The 18,998-nt window shown below is 37.3% G+C and overlaps 1 protein-coding gene across 13 annotated transcripts in view; it reads right to left on the bottom strand.

Moving 5' to 3' along the window:
* Nucleotides 1-4,188: 4,188 nt before the first annotated feature.
* Nucleotides 4,189-18,998, bottom strand: part of ZMYM4 (zinc finger MYM-type containing 4) — a 142,213-nt gene continuing 127,403 nt past the window's right edge. For 10 of the 13 annotated variants that reach the window (XM_057305389.1, XM_057305386.1, XM_048222020.2 and 7 more), the window contains 3 exons: nucleotides 17,309-17,596; nucleotides 14,926-15,055; nucleotides 11,537-14,048 (listed from right to left, as the gene is read on the bottom strand). In XM_057305389.1, the coding sequence (XP_057161372.1) occupies nucleotides 13,841-14,048; nucleotides 14,926-15,055; nucleotides 17,309-17,596 (626 nt within the window). In that variant the 3' untranslated portion in view covers nucleotides 11,537-13,840. Of the gene's footprint in view, nucleotides 9,345-11,536; nucleotides 14,049-14,925; nucleotides 15,056-17,308; nucleotides 17,597-18,998 lie in introns of those variants that run through there. The other 3 variants (XM_048222022.2, XM_044390549.3, XM_044390550.3) reach the window with 2 other exon arrangements.

Raw genomic sequence — 18,998 nt, 5'->3', positions numbered from 1 at the left:
GAGACCTAAGTAAAACAGAAAGAAGTAATATGCTTGATAGAGAATTTATAGCAATGATCATAAAGATACTCACTGACCGTAAGCGTGGATGACATCAACGAAACCCGTAACACAGAAATAAAAAGAACCAACTAGACATCAAGGACACATTAAATGAAATAAAAAATACACCTGATGGAATAAATATCAGGCTAGATGAAGCAAAAGAAGCTATGATGTGGAAGACAGAGTAATGGGAAGTAACCAAGCTGGGCAAAGGACAAAAAATATTATGCATTTAAGAACAGTCTAAAGGAACTCAATGATACCATCAAGTGTAATAACATTTGCATAAAGGAATCTCAGAAGACAGAGAAAAGGGGGCACTACATTTATTTGAAGAGATAATAGCTGAACACTTCCCTAATTTGCAGAAGGAAACAGAGATCTAGATCCGGGAGGCACAGGGATCCTCCTAAAACTTCAACCTAAGGAGGTCCACACCAAGAAACATAGTAATTAAAATGGCAAAAAATAGGGGTGCTGGGGGGCTCAGTTGGTTGAGCGTCTGCCTTCAGCTCAGGTCATGATCCCAGGGTTGTGGGATCGAGCCCCACACTGGCCTTCCCATTTAGCGGGAAAGCCTGCTTCTCCCTCTACCCTGCTTGTGCTCTCTCTCAAATAAACAAAATCTTTTTTAAAAATGGCAAAAAATAGTGCTAAAGAAAAAAAAATTTTTTAAAGCAGCAAGAGAAAAGAAGACAGTTACATACAAGTGAAACTCCAGAAGGCTATCAGCAGCTTTTTTTCAGCAGAAACTCTGCCGGCCAGAAGGGAGTGGTATGATATATTCAAAGTGCTGAAAGGGAAAAATCTGCAGACAAGAATATTCTACCCAGTAAGTTTATCATTCAAAATAGAAGGAGAGAGTGAATTTCTCAGACAAAAACTACAGGAGTTCAGGACCACTAAATGAGCCCTACAAGAAATTAGTATTAAAGGGGACTCTGAGTGGAAAGACCCCAGGTGAGAGTATGAAAAGTAAAAAAAACACAAGAGGAGTAAAAATAAGTATTTCTGTAAAAATAAGTGAAGGGATTCATAAAATAAAAGGATGTAAATGACAACATACACCTAAAACAGGGATGAGTGGAGTGAAGAATATGTTCAAATCCAAGCGGCCATCGACTTAATATAGACTGCGATAAATAGAGGCTGTTACATACAAACGTAATGGTAACCAGAAATGAAAAACCAGTAACAGATACGCAAAGAATCGAGAGAAAGAAATCCAAGTATATCACTAAGGAAAGCCAACAAATCATGAGAGCAAGAGAAGAAAGGATCAGAGAGGATCTACAGAAACAACTACAAAACAAGTAACAAAATGGCGATGACTACCTATCTCTCAATAATTACTTTCACTGTAAACGGACTAAATGCTTCAATCAAAAGACACAGTACCAGAGTGGATCAAAGTCCCATCTGTATGATGCCTACAAGAGACTCATTTCAGACCTAAAAACACCTACAGATTGAAAGTAAGGAGATGGGAGAAATATTTATCATGTAAACGGATGTCAGAGGAAAGCTGGGGTAGCAATACTTACATCAGACAAAACAGACTGGAAGACCGTAACAAGAGACTACATAATAATAAAGGGGACAACCTAACAAGAGGATATAATAATTGTAAATATTTATGCACCCAACATGGGAGCACCCAAATACATAAAACAGTTAATAACAAACATAAAGGACATAACTCATAGTAATACAGTCACAGTAGGGGACTTTAACACCCCTCTTACATTGATGGGACATATCATCCAAATAGAAAATCAACAAAGAAATGGTGGCTTTGAATGACGCATTGGACCAGATGGATTTACAGACCTATTCAGAACATTCCATCCAAAACAGCAGAATACACACTCTTCTCACACAGAATATTCTCCAGAATAAATCATATATTAGGCCACAAGTGTTAACAAATTTAAAAAATCAAAGTCATACCATGCACCTTTTCTGATCACAGTGCTATTAAGCTAGAATCAGCCACAAGAAAAAATCTGGAAAGACCACAAATACATGGAGGTTAAATAACATGCTACTCAACAGTGAATGGGTCAACCAAGGAAACAAAGAAAAAACAAAAAATTAACATGGAAACAAATGTAAATGAAAATGGACCAAAATGGTCCAAAATATTTGGGATGTGGCAAAAGTGGTTCTAAGAGGGAAATTTATAGCAATATAGGCCTACTTCAGGAAGCAAGAAAAATCTCAAAGAAACAACCTAACCTACACCTAAAGGAGTTAGAAAAGGAACAAAGCCCAAACAGACCAAAAGGAAGGAAATAATAAAGATTAGAGCAGAAATAAATGACACAGAAACTAAAAAAACCAACAGAACAGATCAACGAAATCAGGAGATGGTTCCTTTAAAAAGATCAACAAAATTGATAAACCTCTAGCCAGACTCATAACAAAAAAAAAGAAGGGGGGGAGAGGACCCAAATAAACAAAATAACTAATGAAAGAGGAGAAATAACAACCAATAGCACAGAAATACAAACAACTGTAACAGGATATTATGAAAACTATATGCCAACAAATAGACAACTTAGAAGAAATGGGTAAATTCCTAGAAACACATAACCTACCCAAACTAACGCAGGAAGAAACAAAATTTGAATAGACCAATTACCAGCAAAGAAAGTAAATCAGTAATCAAAAAACAGAAGTCCAAGACCAAATGGCTTGACGGGCTAATTCTACCAAACATTTAAAGAAGAGTTAATACCTATTCTTCTCAAAGTACTCCAAAAAATAGAAGAGGAAGGAGAAATGCCAAATTCATTCTATGAGGCCAGTATCACCCTGATCCCAAAACCAGAAGAAGACACCACAAACAGAACTACGAGCCAGTATCTCTCATGAATATAGATACAAAAATCTGCAACAAAATATTAGCAAACTGAATCCAACAATACATTAAAAAAAACCATACACCACGATCAAGTGGGATTTATTCCTGGGATGCTAACAGTGGTTCAGTCTTTGTCAATCGATCAACATGACTGTTTTCAATAAGAGAGACGATAAAAACTACATGATGATTTCAACAGATGCAGAAAAAACACATACCTCAACATAATAAAGGCTTTATAGGAAAAATCCACAGCTAACATTATACTTGATGGCGAAAAACTGAGTTTTCTCCTAAGGTCAGGAACAAGATAAGGATGTCCACTATCACCCGTTTTATTCAACACAGTACTGCAAGTCCTAGCCACAGCAAGTAGACAACGTAAAAAAAAAAAAAAAAAAAAAAAAAGGCATCCAGACTGGTAAGGAAGAAGTAAAACTCTATTGGCAGATGACAGGATATTATACATAGAAAACCCTAAAGACCACCAAAAACTACTAGAACTGACAAATGAATTCAGTGAAGCTGCAGGATACAAAATCACCGTATAGAAATCCGCTGCGTTCCTATACACTAATGATGAAGCAGCAAGAAGTGAAATTAAGAAAACAATCACATCTTCAATTGCACCAAAAACAATAAAATATCTAGGAATAAACTTAAGGTGAAAGACCTGTACTCTGAAAACTTTGAGACACTGATGAAAGAAATTCAAGGTGATACAAAGAAAAGGAAAGACATTCCATTCTCATGGATTAAAAGAACAAATATTGTTAATTGCTACACTACCCAAAGCAATCTACAGATTTCATATGATCCGTATCAAAATACCAGTGACCTTTTTAACAGCATTAGAGCAAACCATCCTAAAATCTGTACGGAACCACAAAACCTCAAATAGCCAAAGCAATGCTGAAAACAAAAAACGGGGGCATCCAGTGGCTCAGTCGGTTAAGCGTCTGCCTTCAGCTCAGGTCATGACCTCAGGGTCCTGGGATCGAGCCCCAAGTCGGGCTCCTTGCTCAGCAGGGAGTCTGCTTCTCTCTCTCCCTCTGTGCTCTCTCTCGCTTTCACTCTCTCTCAAATAAATAAAATCTTTAAAAAAAATGGAAAAAAAAAAACCAGAACCGGAGGTATCACGATTCCAGATTTCAAGTTCTATTACAAAGCGGTAGTAATTAAAACAGAATGGCAGTGGCATAAAAATAAACATACAGGCCAACGGAACAGAACAGAAAAACTAGAAATAAACCCACAAGTATATCGTTAATTAATATTCGACAAAGGAGGAATGAATACAGAGTGGGAAAAAGTCTCTTCAATAAATGGTATTGGGAAAACTGGGCAGCAACATGCAAAAGAATGAAACTGGACCACTTTCTTCATCATACACAAAAATACTCAAAACAGAGTAAAGACCTAAATGTGAGACCTGAAACCATAAAAATCCTTGAACAGAGTACAGGCAATAATTTCTTTGACATTGGCCACAGCAACATTTTTCTAGATATGTCTCCTGAGGCAAGGGAAATAAAAGCAAAACAAACTACTGGGCTTACATAAAAATAAAAAGTTTCTGCACAGCAAACAATTAACAAAACTAGAAGACAACGTGCTAAGTAGAAGATATTTGCAAGTGACATATGCAATAAAGGGTTAGTATCCAAAATATATAAAAAACTGACAACTCAACACCCCAAGAACAAATAATCCAGTTAAAAAATGGGCAGAAAACACGAACAGACATTTCTCCAAAGAAGACATACAGGTGGCCAAGAGACACGTGAAAATATGTTCGACAGCACTCATCATCAGGGCAATGCAAATCAAACCTATAATGCGATGTCACCTTACACCTGTCAGAATGGCCAAAATCAAAACACCAGAAATGAGTGTGGGTGAGGATGTGGAGAAGCAGGCACCCTCTTGCACTGTGAGTGGAAATGCAAACTGGTGCAGCCACTGTGGAAAACAGTATGGAGTTTCCTCAAAAAGTCAAAAATACAACTACCCTACAATCCAGTAACAGCACTACTGGGTACTTACCCCCAAAATACAAAAACACTAATTCCAAGGGATTACATGAACGCTTATGTTCATTGCAGCGTTATTTACAATAGCCAAACTACAGAAGTAGCCTAAGTGTCCACGAATGGAGTATTACTCAACCATGAAAACAAATGAAATCTTGCCATTTGTAACAACATGGCTGGAGCTAGAGAGTATTATGCTAAGCAAAATAAGTCAGGGAAAGACAAATACCATATGACGTCACTTATATGTGGAATTTAAGAAATAAACAAGCAAAAGGCGGGAAGAAAAAAGACAAATCAAGAAACAGACTCTTAATTATAGAGAACAAACTGATGGGGTAACTGAGGGGAGGTAGGTGGGGGAGGGGATGGGGGAAATAGGTCATGAGTATTAAAAGATACACTTACTCATAATGAAAAGAAAAATAACAGCAGAAATAAGTTCTAATAGCAGTAGTTAAAATGAATATGAACATCTTAAACTTAACTGAAGACAGACTCCCACCCCTTCTTTTCCATTTTCACCTGCTCCCCCTGCATGGAGACATTAGCATTTGAGGAAGCAAATGGTATGGAGTAATTGGTGTGCCGGGAGCCCAGGACACCTGCTGGTAAGGGGTGTCACAGTGAAGCAGCCCAGCAGCAGAGCAAATGAGGTGCTGGGTGGCCGGAAAGGTAAGGAGACTGATTACATTGTGCAAGTAAGTGATTCAGAAAGTAAGTACATATACTGATAATAATGCAAACCAGATTTCTCACTGTTTTGTAAAAGGATTTATGAATGTGTTAAGGGAGAAGGCTAGAAAGAACCCAAGGGGTTGAACTGAAATTGGAAGAAATGTTAAGAACTCACAGGCTAAAATAAATAGGGAGATGGACAGATATAGTTGTATATAGTTGTGTGATATGTGTATAATTTGTTTATGGATTGACTGATTCTATACACCAACAGGACACAGAAACAGGTTTACCTCTGTCGATGAGCACCAAGTGCTAAGGCATTAGGGTTCCACGACGGAGTCCAAGATTAGGGCAGGGAAAGTACAGAATAATCTTGGAACATCTTGTTTTGAGTAAGTAAATGCTGAAAAAATGATGGGGATATATCAGAAGGGCATAATAGGAGCCGACCAGAACAGGCTTCCATTGGTTAAATCTAGGACAATTTGAGTATTAAAACACATAATGAGAGCATCAGATTACAACCCGGTGAATAATATAGGAATCTATGAGTCTATACTGATACAAACAAGAGAGTAAAAAATTAGAATGATTCTATGAATTCTATATAAAACATCTAACAACATAGAGCAAAAATGATGGGAAAACATTATCAGGCAAATGTTAACTGTGGGATTTATTTTTTTAGTATCAATATTTATAGTATCTAATGAGACAGAATTCAATGCAAAAAAAAAAGCTGAGAGATTATATACTGATAAGAGCAATTAAGAAAATGGATATTAGTACACCTCAAAAACAGCCTGAAAACTGGCAAAATTTCAGGCAAGGAAAGGGAGGGTGGATAACACTTAGGTTAAAAAAGGAAATGAGAAAACACCTACAAACAGACGATAAAATCATGTCTGAATCTGGGAACACCACTAAAGAGCTGAAGGGAAAAACAGATTTGAAATCATTTTTCATTTTCATATTATTTTCAGCAATAAGAATGATTAAGAATGAATGAAGCAATCAATCATTCATCAATTTAAAAAATGAACCAAAATTATAAAAACAAGAAAAATAGTAATAAAATCAGAAATAAACAGAAAAGGCAAGACTGACAAAACCAAATGATGGTTCTTTGAAAAGATTCTTAGGTAAGATAGATCAGGAAAAAGAGAAAATGCAAACAGAATACCAAATACAAAATGCAAGAAGGAAAAAATTATGAACCATATGTTAATAAAGCTGAACATACAGATAAAACTATGTGAAACTTAGAGAAATATAAAATTGTAGAGAAAACATAAAATTATAGAGAAATATAAAAATCCAAATTGACATGAAAAATTTGAATAGGCCAGGGGCGCCTGGGTGGCACAGCGGTTAAGCGTCTGCCTTCGGCTCAGGGCGTGATCCCGGCGTTATGTGATCGAGCCCCACATCAGGCTCCTCCGCTGGGAGCCTGCTTCTTCCTCTCCCACTCCCCCTGCTTGGGCTCCCTCTCTCACTGGCTGTCTCTATCTCTGTTGAATAAATAAATAAAATCTTTAAAAAAAAAAAAGTGGAATTGCTGAATCATATGATTGTTAAATAAAAAAATTTTGAATAGGCCAGTGAACATCCAGTGAATTAAAATGGCAAAGGCCTCCCCTTTAGAGAGAGAAAAACAACAGAATTGTAAGTTTTACAGTTTGACTATGCGTTCAGAAACGAAAGTTTTCTGTAAGTTCCACAGAATGGAAGAGGAATAAAACTTGCCCAACTCTTTTTGAATCTAGTGATTCCAAAATCAGATGAGAATTGAAGAAAAAAAAATTAAGAAATATTTCACTTGTGATTACAGATACAAAAGCAAAACAAAATACTAGCTAGCCAAACCTAACAGTATATACATATTTTTAAATTAATAAGGGTTTGTAGTAAAGGAATGCAAAAACTGTTCAACATAAGAAAATTAATGTGTTTCATAACTTTTAAAAAGGCAAAAATAAGAGGACTATTAAAATAAACGCAAAAAAAAGAACATTTGATAAGTTCAACACTTTTTTATAATTGAAAGAAAAACTGAGGGCAAACTAGGAATAGAAGGGAATGTCCTTGGTAAACATTATATATCTAATCCAATAGTATATATTAAATATACATGTAAAATTAGGGTTTTGTCAAGGAATGCAAGGATGGTTTGATATCAGAAAGTCGATCAATGTATTTCACTAAATGAATAAGGATACTAATTATATTACATGGATATACAAAATGCATTTGGTAGCAATCTTTTATTTAATGGCAGGAGGGAAGTTTTTTTTAGTAGAAGCTATCAAAACTTTCTTATCTTGATGCTTAAGACTGTCTTCCAGGCTGGATATACAGTTGACCCTCAAAAAACATGGGTTTGAACTGTACATGTCTACATATATATATACATGGATTATTTTGTAGTACAGTACCATAAATTTTCTCTTCATCATGATTTTCTTAATAACATTTTCTTTTCCTTATTTTATTGTAATACATATAATACATATAACATACAAAATATGTGTTAATTGACTGTTTATGTTATCAGTAAGGCTTCCAGTCAACAATAGGCTATTAGTAGTTCAGTTTCTGGGGAGTCAAAACTAAAACTCTGATTTTCAACTGTGTAATTATTGCCCCGACTCCCGTGTTATTCAAGGGTCAACTGTGCAGTTCAATTATTCTTGCAATATGTAAGGGTTTTTATATCCTAACACAAATACACTTGGCATTATCCATTCTTCTAGTCTGGCCAATCTTAAGGACATGAACTGAGAGATTTGAAGAGAAATTCTACGATTACTAAAGGAGTCTGAACATCTCTCTTCATATACTTGTTCCCTGTTTGGGTTTCTCTTCTATGAAGTATTCGTTATTCTTTGTTCAGTTTTCTTTACAGTTCAGCAGTTGTGGGTACAGTCTAGATACATATCATTTGGTAGTTTTGCAAGTACAGGTATTCCCGCTTTTTGAAAGTCTGTGTTAGGCCACTTTACTTTTACAAAAAACTTACATTAGTACCCATTTTTGCTAACCGAAAGATATCAGGATTTTCACTTTCACGTTCACACAACGCAAAAATAGCGTTCTGAGTTTTACAGCTAGCCATTAGAGAGGCAGAGCACATCCCGAGGAGCGAGAGTGGCATCCCCAAACTCCTTTCCTGAGAACTGCCCTCAACGTCCCAGCATCAGCCACGTCAGTCTCTGTAGCTCTGCATGGTGTCTAAGCATCTGTGCTTTATCTTGGTTTATCTTCTGCGTCTGCTAGCAAGATGTGCCCTGAAGAATCAGAAAAACCTCAGAGGGGTTATTTTGGGGTCTGGGAATGCTAAAATTTTCCATATAAATTTCCATTCTACACCGTTTTGGTTTACTAAAGTTTTCACAGGAACGCTGCACCTTCAGAGAGCGGGGAAACCTGTATTTTCTCTGAGCCTGTCTTTGTCATCTTTTATTGACAAACATCTTTTCATTTTGATGTAAAATCAATATGTAAATTTTCTCCATATGGTTTGTGCTTTGGGAATTTTATTTAAGAAGCTCCTTCTCTCCCCCAGATCACAACAATATTCTCCATATTTCTATTAATTTTATAATTTTACCTTTCACATTTAAGACCTTTAAATCCATTGAGAGCCCACCTTTGGACATGATGCTAGTTAGGGATCCTGTTTTTCTCCATGTAAAAAGCCAGTTTTCCAACACCACCTACTAAAACAAACACAGGATTTTTGTATATTACTTAATTACTAAATACTTTATAGCTTTCACTGCTACTGGAATAGTATCTTTTCCTTTTAATCACATTATCCAATTGGCTGCTGCTCTAGTAGAAAGGTGCTTGAAGTTTTCATCAACTGTTTTGTAGCTACCATTCTTAAACTTATTTTTAATAGTCTGCTGTTTTCTTAAATACACAGGTGTACCTGAACATCTGAAAATATGACTTAAAAATAATGAGTTTTACAGGCACCATGGCGGGCTCAGTTAGTGAGGCATCCAACTCTCGATCTCAGGGTCCTGAGCCAGAGCCTCTCACTGGGTGCAGAGATTACTTTAAATAAATAAATACATAAATAAAACAAAAGTAATGAGTTTTATTTCTCTTTCCGACACCGAGAGTCTCTTTTTCTTTCCTTATGGTCTGGATCAGAATGTCTAGTTTTATGTTAAGTAGTAGCATGACACGGGCGTACTGATCTGTTAGGAAACTGGTTAGGCCACTTTAGTAGAGACCAAATAACAGTGGCTGAAGTAAGACAGAAGGTTTCTTTCTTACGTGAAGGTCCGAGCTAGCAGGCAGTTCGGGAGAGAAGCGGCCCTGCCTTATGAGGTTCACGTGCTTTGGATATGCTGCCCTTTCCCACACAGACAAAACCGGGTTGCTATGAGCACATTCTGGCCCATGGAAAAGGGGAAATTACAAGAGGAAGGCAAGCCCTTTCAAGGGTATGGCCTGCTAGTTTCAAACTACTGTTTCCACCCCATTGGTCAAAAGTCAGTCCTAAGTTCACACTTGGTTGCAAGGTAGCCTGGAAAACATACTTGCTTACCAAAGAAACTACCGTCTAGCTAAAACATGGGGGAGCAGGGGATTCTGTTAATGAAGGAAGAAGTGGGGAGATGTATATTGTTGTACAGTTCTTTTGCTCCCAAGTCATGGTATATAACCATTACCAAGTAAATGAAATTTCATTCAGAGTTTCCCCAATTAAACAAAAAAGGTATACCACGTATTTCCTCCTTTTTCCAATGCGGTAAGTTATCAGGGGATTTTCATGATGTCAATTACTATTCATATGCACGTAAGCACATGAGTGGAGAACTTATGATTACATATGGTAGTTATTCTAAATATTTGATTCAAATCATACAGGATATTATGTTTTGCAGAATCAGAAGCACCGAACTTAGTGAAAATTTAGGCTGCAGGAAAGGGATTAACATTTATTTAAAATCTTGCTATATGCCTAGCAATTTGCATGTTATAATAAAAAATCCATGACATCCAAAAGCCTAACATGTGCCAAATTCATTAAAGTTATTCTTATTTCCACTTTATAAGAAAACTGAGGCACACAGAAGTTAAGTGATTTACCTAAAGGTATACAACCAGTAAGTGGAAAGACTAGGCTCCAAAGCCTCAGTCTTCCTACTGTGTTAACAATGCCTCTCAGTGATTACTCTTTCAACAATCATTAGACACAAGAGGAACTGGGGGAATTAGTGCTTAATTCTTTCCTCAAATTTCAACTCACTACCATAGGAAACTTTTTTATATGCACGGAAAATTAAATTCTGAATTTAATAGAAAACCGGGATTCATACACAGAAGTTCATTTTACTTTAGACTTCTTGGAAAACTCCTGTTTTCAAAATTAGGAATGCCAAAAGACAGCAGATAGAAACAGTCCATGTGGAATTGAAAAGTGTGTTTGCATAACACCAAGGTAGAGCCAGAGTAGAAGGAAAATGCCATTTAGTCTCCCATTTCCAAGTTAAGTATGTATTTATCCTTAAGAATGCATATATATTCTTTATCCCAGTCTCACAATTTCAAAATCATTCAGGGTAAACTGATGCAAGCTTTGTAAATCTCAAAAAAGTTTGCCTGAAATGAAACATATATGTGATACCTGGCATTTCTAGCTTTCAGGGCTCTGAATATAGTTAATTAACTAAAAATGGGAATGAGTCTTTTGATGGAAAAAAGAAAACAAGTGAAAAAACTTTGCAATGAGACAATATGTTTACTGGACTAAGTAAAAACCAAATAATTTATTTCCTGAAAACTGCTCTCTCTTTGTAATATACCATCTGTTGGCTCATACCCATAAGGTTAAACAGGAAAAAAAAATATTTAAAATTTGTTCAAGTCAAAGAAAAGGAATAACTCACCCATCAAATACAAATATACTATTTTATTCTAAGGGAATATTTCTGTGGTTTCTGCAAGGGGAAAACCCAAAAGTGGTTAAAAAACAAAAAAGAACAGAAAGGATAATTTAGATGTTTCGCTTGTTTGTTTGATGTTTTTTTTTCCCTCCCCTGGAAATAAAAATGCAATTTTACATAATTTTAATAAAATTTTAAAAAGCAAATAGTCTGACACATATATCAACAACTACGCTTATGAAGAATGACCAATAATTAATCAAGATTTTCTTTTACGAATTAATTTAGGTTCTGGACAACTCTGTGGACTAACATGCAATTGAAGTCCTGATACAGTCATTGAACTGGGTATTAGCTGTTCTCAGTTAAAAGATACAGATTTCTTTTTTCCTCTCTGGTGTTTTCTAACAATGTATCTACTATGCCAACAATATTTGTTCTTGATACAACTACAGAAGGGGAATTGTTAGTGTTTATACAAACCATAAAATCTGTATAGTGGGGGCTATTACAACTGATGTTTCTGGATAGTTTATTGGCAGACTTATCAGACAATCCAGTTGTTTTTCCTCCGTATCAAACAAGCTCTGGATGTAAGAAGTTTTCCAGTCAGAAATGACAAACACAGATGGAATTAATCATACAGAATTGGGGCAGATTTACTTCTTTCACAAAGTTTCCTGGTAACCAAAATGAAATCTGTTACAGGCAGAGGGACAGAACCATCAAATACACAATGTCAAAAGGCCTACTTTAAAATTTTTATTGTATTTAAATGACTTTCATTTATTTAAAAAAAAAAACAAAACACCTGCCACCCCATCTAAAAAATGGGACATATTGAAAAGACTTTCAAGGTTAAAATTTCTAAGAGGCTTTTTGGACTTCTCTCATTTCTATTACAGGGTCAAATCCACATCAGCTAAAGAAGTTCTGTGATTGGTCAACACCATAAAAGCTTTGAGTCAAAATTTTCTGGGGGAAGAAACTGCGAATGGAGATGAGGGAGATGGACTGATATGCCAAACACACCTATGACTTGCGATCCTCACAGAACTACTAAAACAGCTAGAGTTTGGAATAATGCTCTAAGACCGGCTGTGGATCTGCAAGACAGTCAATGTCTTTGTATCCTAACCCAGAATGCGTATTTTCAAGTTTCTTAGGGCAACAAGATCATCTTCCAAATGCTTTATAGGAACATACTAGGACCTTTTCTACCATAATTCTGATAGCTAAGTAATACTGTGTCTTTGTGGAATCACCCACAGGTTTGCCAGAGTAAGGAGAGAGACTATTTTTGAAACGACAAGGCCCTCCAGAAACTGGTGCAAAAGACAAAATAAGAGGATTTGGGAAACAGGAAGATAAAACAATGAGAGAAAAGCTGCCATTTGGGGATAAAATGAAAACAAAAGGAGAACCCCCATTTCTGTGTACCACAGCTCATGCTATGAGACAGCAGCAATAAAGGCTGACACCCAGAGAAGCGGGCATTTTAGTGGGTTTTCTACAAACATTTCAAGACACTTGGGGTCTAACGGGCTCCACAGATCTTCTGTGTGCATAATCAGTTCGTGGAGCTTCAGCCCCTTTACCTCAATTTACCCACATCCAGACCCATAGCTGAGAAGGCTAGACCCAGAAAGTGAAAGGGACACATTACTGTGTGAACAGCAGTGAAGGCCTTTTTTCCCTGATGTGAGGGACCCATGGCAAAAGCACCAGAGGCTTCTATCCTTCACAGAATTGGCTTGGCAGTGAAAATCAAAATCAAGACCACTTCACTCTCTACCTTTTAGAAAAAAGTTGAGTATTTTTATTGGGTCTTCAAGTCTGGGTCCCAACAGTCCTCTTATCTGATGTCACTCTTCGCTCTGCACTGATTTCTCCCCTGACGTGCACATAGGGCTTGCCCAAGTGGCCTACTGCAGCCAAGGTTTTATTTCAAAGCTACCTCTCTAAGGTCTAAGGTTACTATGGTAGAGTTTTATACAACAGTTTTCCTTAAAAATATTCCACAATTTGTTATTCCCAAACAAAATAAGATTATGCACCACTCAGAGAAATTGGTTAGTCATTCTGAAGATGTCTAAGAACTATATCACTGCCAAAGAACAACATTTCTCAGTTCATATTCTTTCCTTCAATTTTCATTTGTACATCCACACTGTGGTTCACGAGTCATCTGCTTTCCGTTATCTTATAATCAAGTCAAGAGGACTTGGACTTGTACATCGTTTTCCAGAGCTGGATGCATTCACAGTTTGGTGCATACCCATGTGTATGAAAATAGGAACCCCACTTCCACTTCAATCTGATAATTCAACATCAGAGTCTTCTGATTTGGCTTTGGCAAGTTCTTCGTGTACCTCCCTCACCATGAGAATACGTGTTAACATGGTGTCCAGGGTCCCAGGGTCTATCGGGAATGTGGAGTACCACATGGGGCTATTCGGAACACAGGAGCGCTCGGGTTGCAGGTAAAACACATCATTCCTCTGCTTCACACTTTCAGAACTATCCATAGGAAAAAAAAGAAAGAAAGAAAGAAACTAAGGAAATTGGGGATCAGAAAGTATAGGAAATACGTAACTACTCTTTAATATAGTGGCTCTCACCTGTTTCCCTACTGTGACTAATGTCATAGATAAGCAACGCACCCAGAGAGAGAAATAAGTTTACAGGCATTCTGCCCCAGGTGCAACCTCTAACTGCATATTTTTTCCTCCTACAGTCACCGGAGGTGAGTATAATGTTATTAGAAGACAAAGTATAAGTCGTTCACAAACTTCAGTATTTAAAACATTAGGAGCAACAAAAAATTCAACTCACATTTGACACTATGGCTGAGAACCACATATCCTCAGTACCCAATATCCTGGAATGATCCCCAAGAGCACTCAATACACATTACCACAGGGCAAACCCAGTCACGATATTTTTTTGAGAAAAAAGTGCTTTAGTGTGGCTCTTATAACTCTAAGTCTTAAAGTTTCTGTAAGAGAAAGACCACTCAAAAAATACAAATTCCTTAAAAATAAACTGTATTTCCATTTATACATTTAGCAGTACAACCTCTCCTCTAAAATTTTTCCTAAATAAATAGTAAAATCACAACAGTTTAGTTATCACATAAAAGGTTGAACAACAGTTGTAAAGATCAAACACTAGCTGCGATTCTTGCTTGTGAAGAGATTTTCAGAAAAACAATTATCAAGATTAAGCAGTTTGTTTCTGGGTCCAAAATCCAGGCAGATATGAGAATAGGGACAAAAGGAGATTAAAGGTACATCCTGTCTGAAGTTGTATTTCTGATATGCAAGCATCTGAAATCCAAAACATGGGAACTACTTTTTGAAGTGTGCTGAATCTAGCGCAGAGGAAGACCGCTTACCATTTTGACAGGTAGAACTCGTAAAGTCGGACCGGGCATCGTAGTGGGTTGTCAGTATTCTCTGCCATCTCCACACCCACCGGAACCTCTTCATCTTCATTTCGTTTCCTTTTGCCAACAGTCAGTTTATCTTGAGATGGGAAATAATAATCAAAAGATTAGAAAAATCTTTTCTTCCAGTCTCAAGACACCCACTGAGCTTTGTTTCCAGTCAGAACTGTCACTCCCTCCCCCTCCCGTTCACTCACGCATCCCACAAGCACTGACTGAGCACCTACGGGGGTCCTAGGCAGTATTTCAGGTACTGCTTAATAGAACTGAACAAATCCGAGTCCCTGTTCTGTAAAATTTATGTTCCTCTGCTCACCAAAGTGGGTGCAGCATGGCAAAGAGCATGGTACTGGAGAGTTAGGTCCTCATTCTGAACATGACTTTGTTATGAAATTTCGTCAGGTATAGCGTAAGCCACAGCAAGATAAAGAAGGAAAAGAAAGGGTTCTAAGGGCTCTTCTACAGAAGAGCTCAAGAGAGAAGCTGTCACCTCTTTACCTGAAAATGCTTTTACTGTGGGGCATCCGTGTCCACTGGGTGTTTGTCAAGTCTCTTTTATCTGTCATAGTATTATGAGAAATGGAGTCTTTGTTGGGAAAAGAAATTCTCAGTGAAGTTAACTATTCGATAAGAAAAGGGCAAGCCCTTTTTCAGCAACAGAATTTTGCAGAGGCCAAGGGTTATCAAAAAGAAACCAGGGTGAAGACATGGAAAGTAGGGCTGTTTCTTTCCCACTTTCTCCATTCCACTATTCAAGAGAATAGTAGTGGGTGGTGGATCTGCTGCAAACCTGAGGAAAAAGGTTTTCTTCTTCTTTTCTTACAGACGCTCTTAATAGGTGGCAAAGAACTTTCCCCAGCTTCCTGCATTAGTTACTACTTAAAATTCACCCCAGTTTTCTATTTACAGGATACCTAAATATAAAGACTCGTTCATTCAGAAAAGAAGCTGAACTTACTACCAGTCTTGTAAAGCAACTCGTCAGAAAACATTGCCTCTCCCTGCCCCCAATTAATATCAATTCAGAGCACAAAGTGGGCTATATATGAACAAAATAAAGGAGACAGGACATAGTCATGGGGTAAAAAAGCACAATGGTGTTACATTTTCTAAAGAAAAAGAGCAACCGAGAGAAAAGTTAACACAACCATGAACATCACAATTATTCTTTACAGACTTTAGTTTCACTAATTTTTAAATTCTCACATTCAAAAATATATATATATTTCACTCTTATCCCAAGGAAGTAACACCTGATTTTGAGAATTTTAAAACTTATAATTTTGATCCAAATTAATACGTTTAATGTCTAGTTCCATAATATGTTAATTTTTTAAATGTTAAAAACAAACTATTATTTAATAGGCTACTTTAGGAACGTAAGACCATAAACCTTCTAAGAAAATTGTGATTGCTGATGTCATTCCACCGTGTACAAAAGCAGTACAGATCTTCCTTGACATACGATGGGGTTACAACCTGATAAACCCGTCTTAAACCGAAAATGCATTTAATACATGGAACCTAACGAACATTGTAGCTTAAACATGCTCAGAACACTTATATAGCCCATAGTTGGGCAAAATCCTCTAACACAAAGCCTATTTTATAATGAAGTATTGATTATCTCATGTCATTGATTAAATACTGTACTGGAAAGTGGAAAAGCTGACTCAGTACAGAATGGCTGCAAGTGTATAGGTGTCTACCTCGTGACCCCGGGCCTCACCGGGAGCTGCAGACTGTTGCTGCCCAGCATCACAAGACAGGGTCATACTGCATTCCACTAGCCCCAGAAAATACCAAAAGTCCACAATGAAAGTACAGTTCCTACTGAATGGGCACATATCGCGTTTTCACGACTGTAAAGTTGAAAAATTATCAAGTCAAACACCATCTGTATACTCTACGCCAGCTTTTAAGTTTCTTCAGAAATTGACAGTTAATGTTAACAAAAAGAGGTGCTCTGGTCAAAAAAAAAAAAAAAAGGATTTAGAAACAGTAGATTTAAAAATTAGGTTTCCTTTTAACTAGCAATTGGCTGATCTCCTGCCTCTAAATCAGTGCTTCTGATTCTTAGCTGTATGCCTAAATTCCCTGGGAAGTTTTACAATGCAGAGTTGGGCTCTACTTCTGACCAATGAAGTCAGAATTTTTAATTTAAAAACCAATAAAAGTACAGTGAAGCCAAGTGATTGCTCTCATTTTGTGGCCGGACTTTAACCCAGCCCTGGCAATAAAAAAGCATCTACATAGTAAACTAAAGCTACACTCTTCCATGTCTAGAATTTACAGTTACCCTGCTGCGGTAAGTCTCTATTTGTATACTAACCGGACTTCGAATAGAAATCTCTCAAACTCCACCACACACCTGGTTCTGACTCCTGCTTTTGTAAAGGTGGGAAGAACCTCAGATATGTCATCTTGGTGCTATACTTCAGAGTCCTGGTCCGTCTCATCACGTGGGCAAAGGAAAGCTTCAAGTGCTCAGTAACATTCTTGAGTTGAAAGTATTTGGTATTGAAGAAAAGGAGGGTGTTCAAGAGGACGATTGGTGAGTAAGCGCCCAGCTGTTTGCACTCCCACAAATGCTCTTCTTCAATGCGAGAGAACATGTAACCTGCACCGAAGAAGGGGGAAAGCAGTAACAGTACTAAGCTCCTGCTAAATAGGACCGAGTAATTTCTCAAATTCTCAGACAAGAAGATATAAAGGAAATGACCCATTGTTCCCCTCTTTCCCCCTCTTCCTTATATGGAAAACCAGAAAAGGCACCGCAAAGAAAGAGCAGATGCCTCCACCGAAGCAGACACTGTGAGCAATCCCCTGAAACAGCTTTAATCTATTGTTATTTTAGACCAGGGTTTGGCAAACTTTTTCTGTAAAGAGCCAGATGGTAAATATTTCAAGTACTGTGGGCCACGGAGGCTCGGAACAACTTTGTTGTTACTGAAGATAAGGAGCCGCAGACAATACAGAAACAACCAGGTCTGGCTGGGTCCCGATAAAGTTTACTTACACACACAAATTTAAATTTCATATAATTTTCATTTTCATTTGCCACAAAATATTACTGTTTTTTAGATTTTCTCCCAACCATTTGTAACTCATGGACTATACAGAAACAGGCAGCAGGCCAGATCAAGCAGTTTGCAGACTCCTATTTGAGATCATTATGCTAACTGTTAACTGGTTCAGTTTCCTTTTAGCTCAGATCATTAGAAGGCAGCTAGCTCCTTCCCTCCCTCACACCCCCCCTTATTTTAAATTTATATTAAGAGTGATTACTGTGATGACTTATATGGAGATTCTTCTTGAAAAGCAGGTGTCCTGCAGAAGAATTAAGATGAGTACACCTTTAAGCACACTCCTCATGACAGCCCTTAAACCCTTCCTGATGTTCTCTCACCAATTCTCTTTGTTGCTGCTTATGCATTCTATTCTTGGGAGACTAACCACAAACATGAATTTATTACTTCCAACTCTATCTCCCCTGTCTCTTCTTTGGATGCTAAATGCATCAAGCCACCACACTGCTCAGAATGTTTAAAAGGTGCTCTCGAGCCAAAAAGAAAGGGGCACAAATTCTTGAAGATTGCATTCAACCTCTCCGTTCACAGCCAAGGAGCCTAAGACCAGTAGTAAATCAGGGAGTTGTCCATCGACCTAGAGTCAAAGATAATTCAAGGATGAAGACTTAAGTCTTGTAACAACCAGTACAGGGTACTAATAAAGAACTACTGAAGAAGGCCCACTGCTGATGGGTACAGTCTAGAAGCATGTGGCAGCTGCTGGCAGAGTGTGCAACCTCACCGACACTACCAGATCAAAAATGGCTTCTAAAAAGTAAATACAACTTCCAGTTGTTTTTTGTTTCATTAGCATTAGTACTGTATGGAAATTATAATTTTACCAAAATCAATAATAAACCAAAGATCTTCTCCACAAAAGCCCAAATATGCTATAAATCAAGATAGAAATATAAAGGAACAATTTATAAAAAGATAATCATAAAAATTAAG

This window comes from Ursus arctos, unplaced genomic scaffold (assembly GCF_023065955.2).
Source record: "Ursus arctos isolate Adak ecotype North America unplaced genomic scaffold, UrsArc2.0 scaffold_32, whole genome shotgun sequence".
Taxonomy (NCBI): Eukaryota; Metazoa; Chordata; class Mammalia; order Carnivora; family Ursidae; genus Ursus; species Ursus arctos.
Note: the sequence above shows the minus strand (reverse complement) of the source record. Positions and strands in the feature narration are given on the sequence as shown.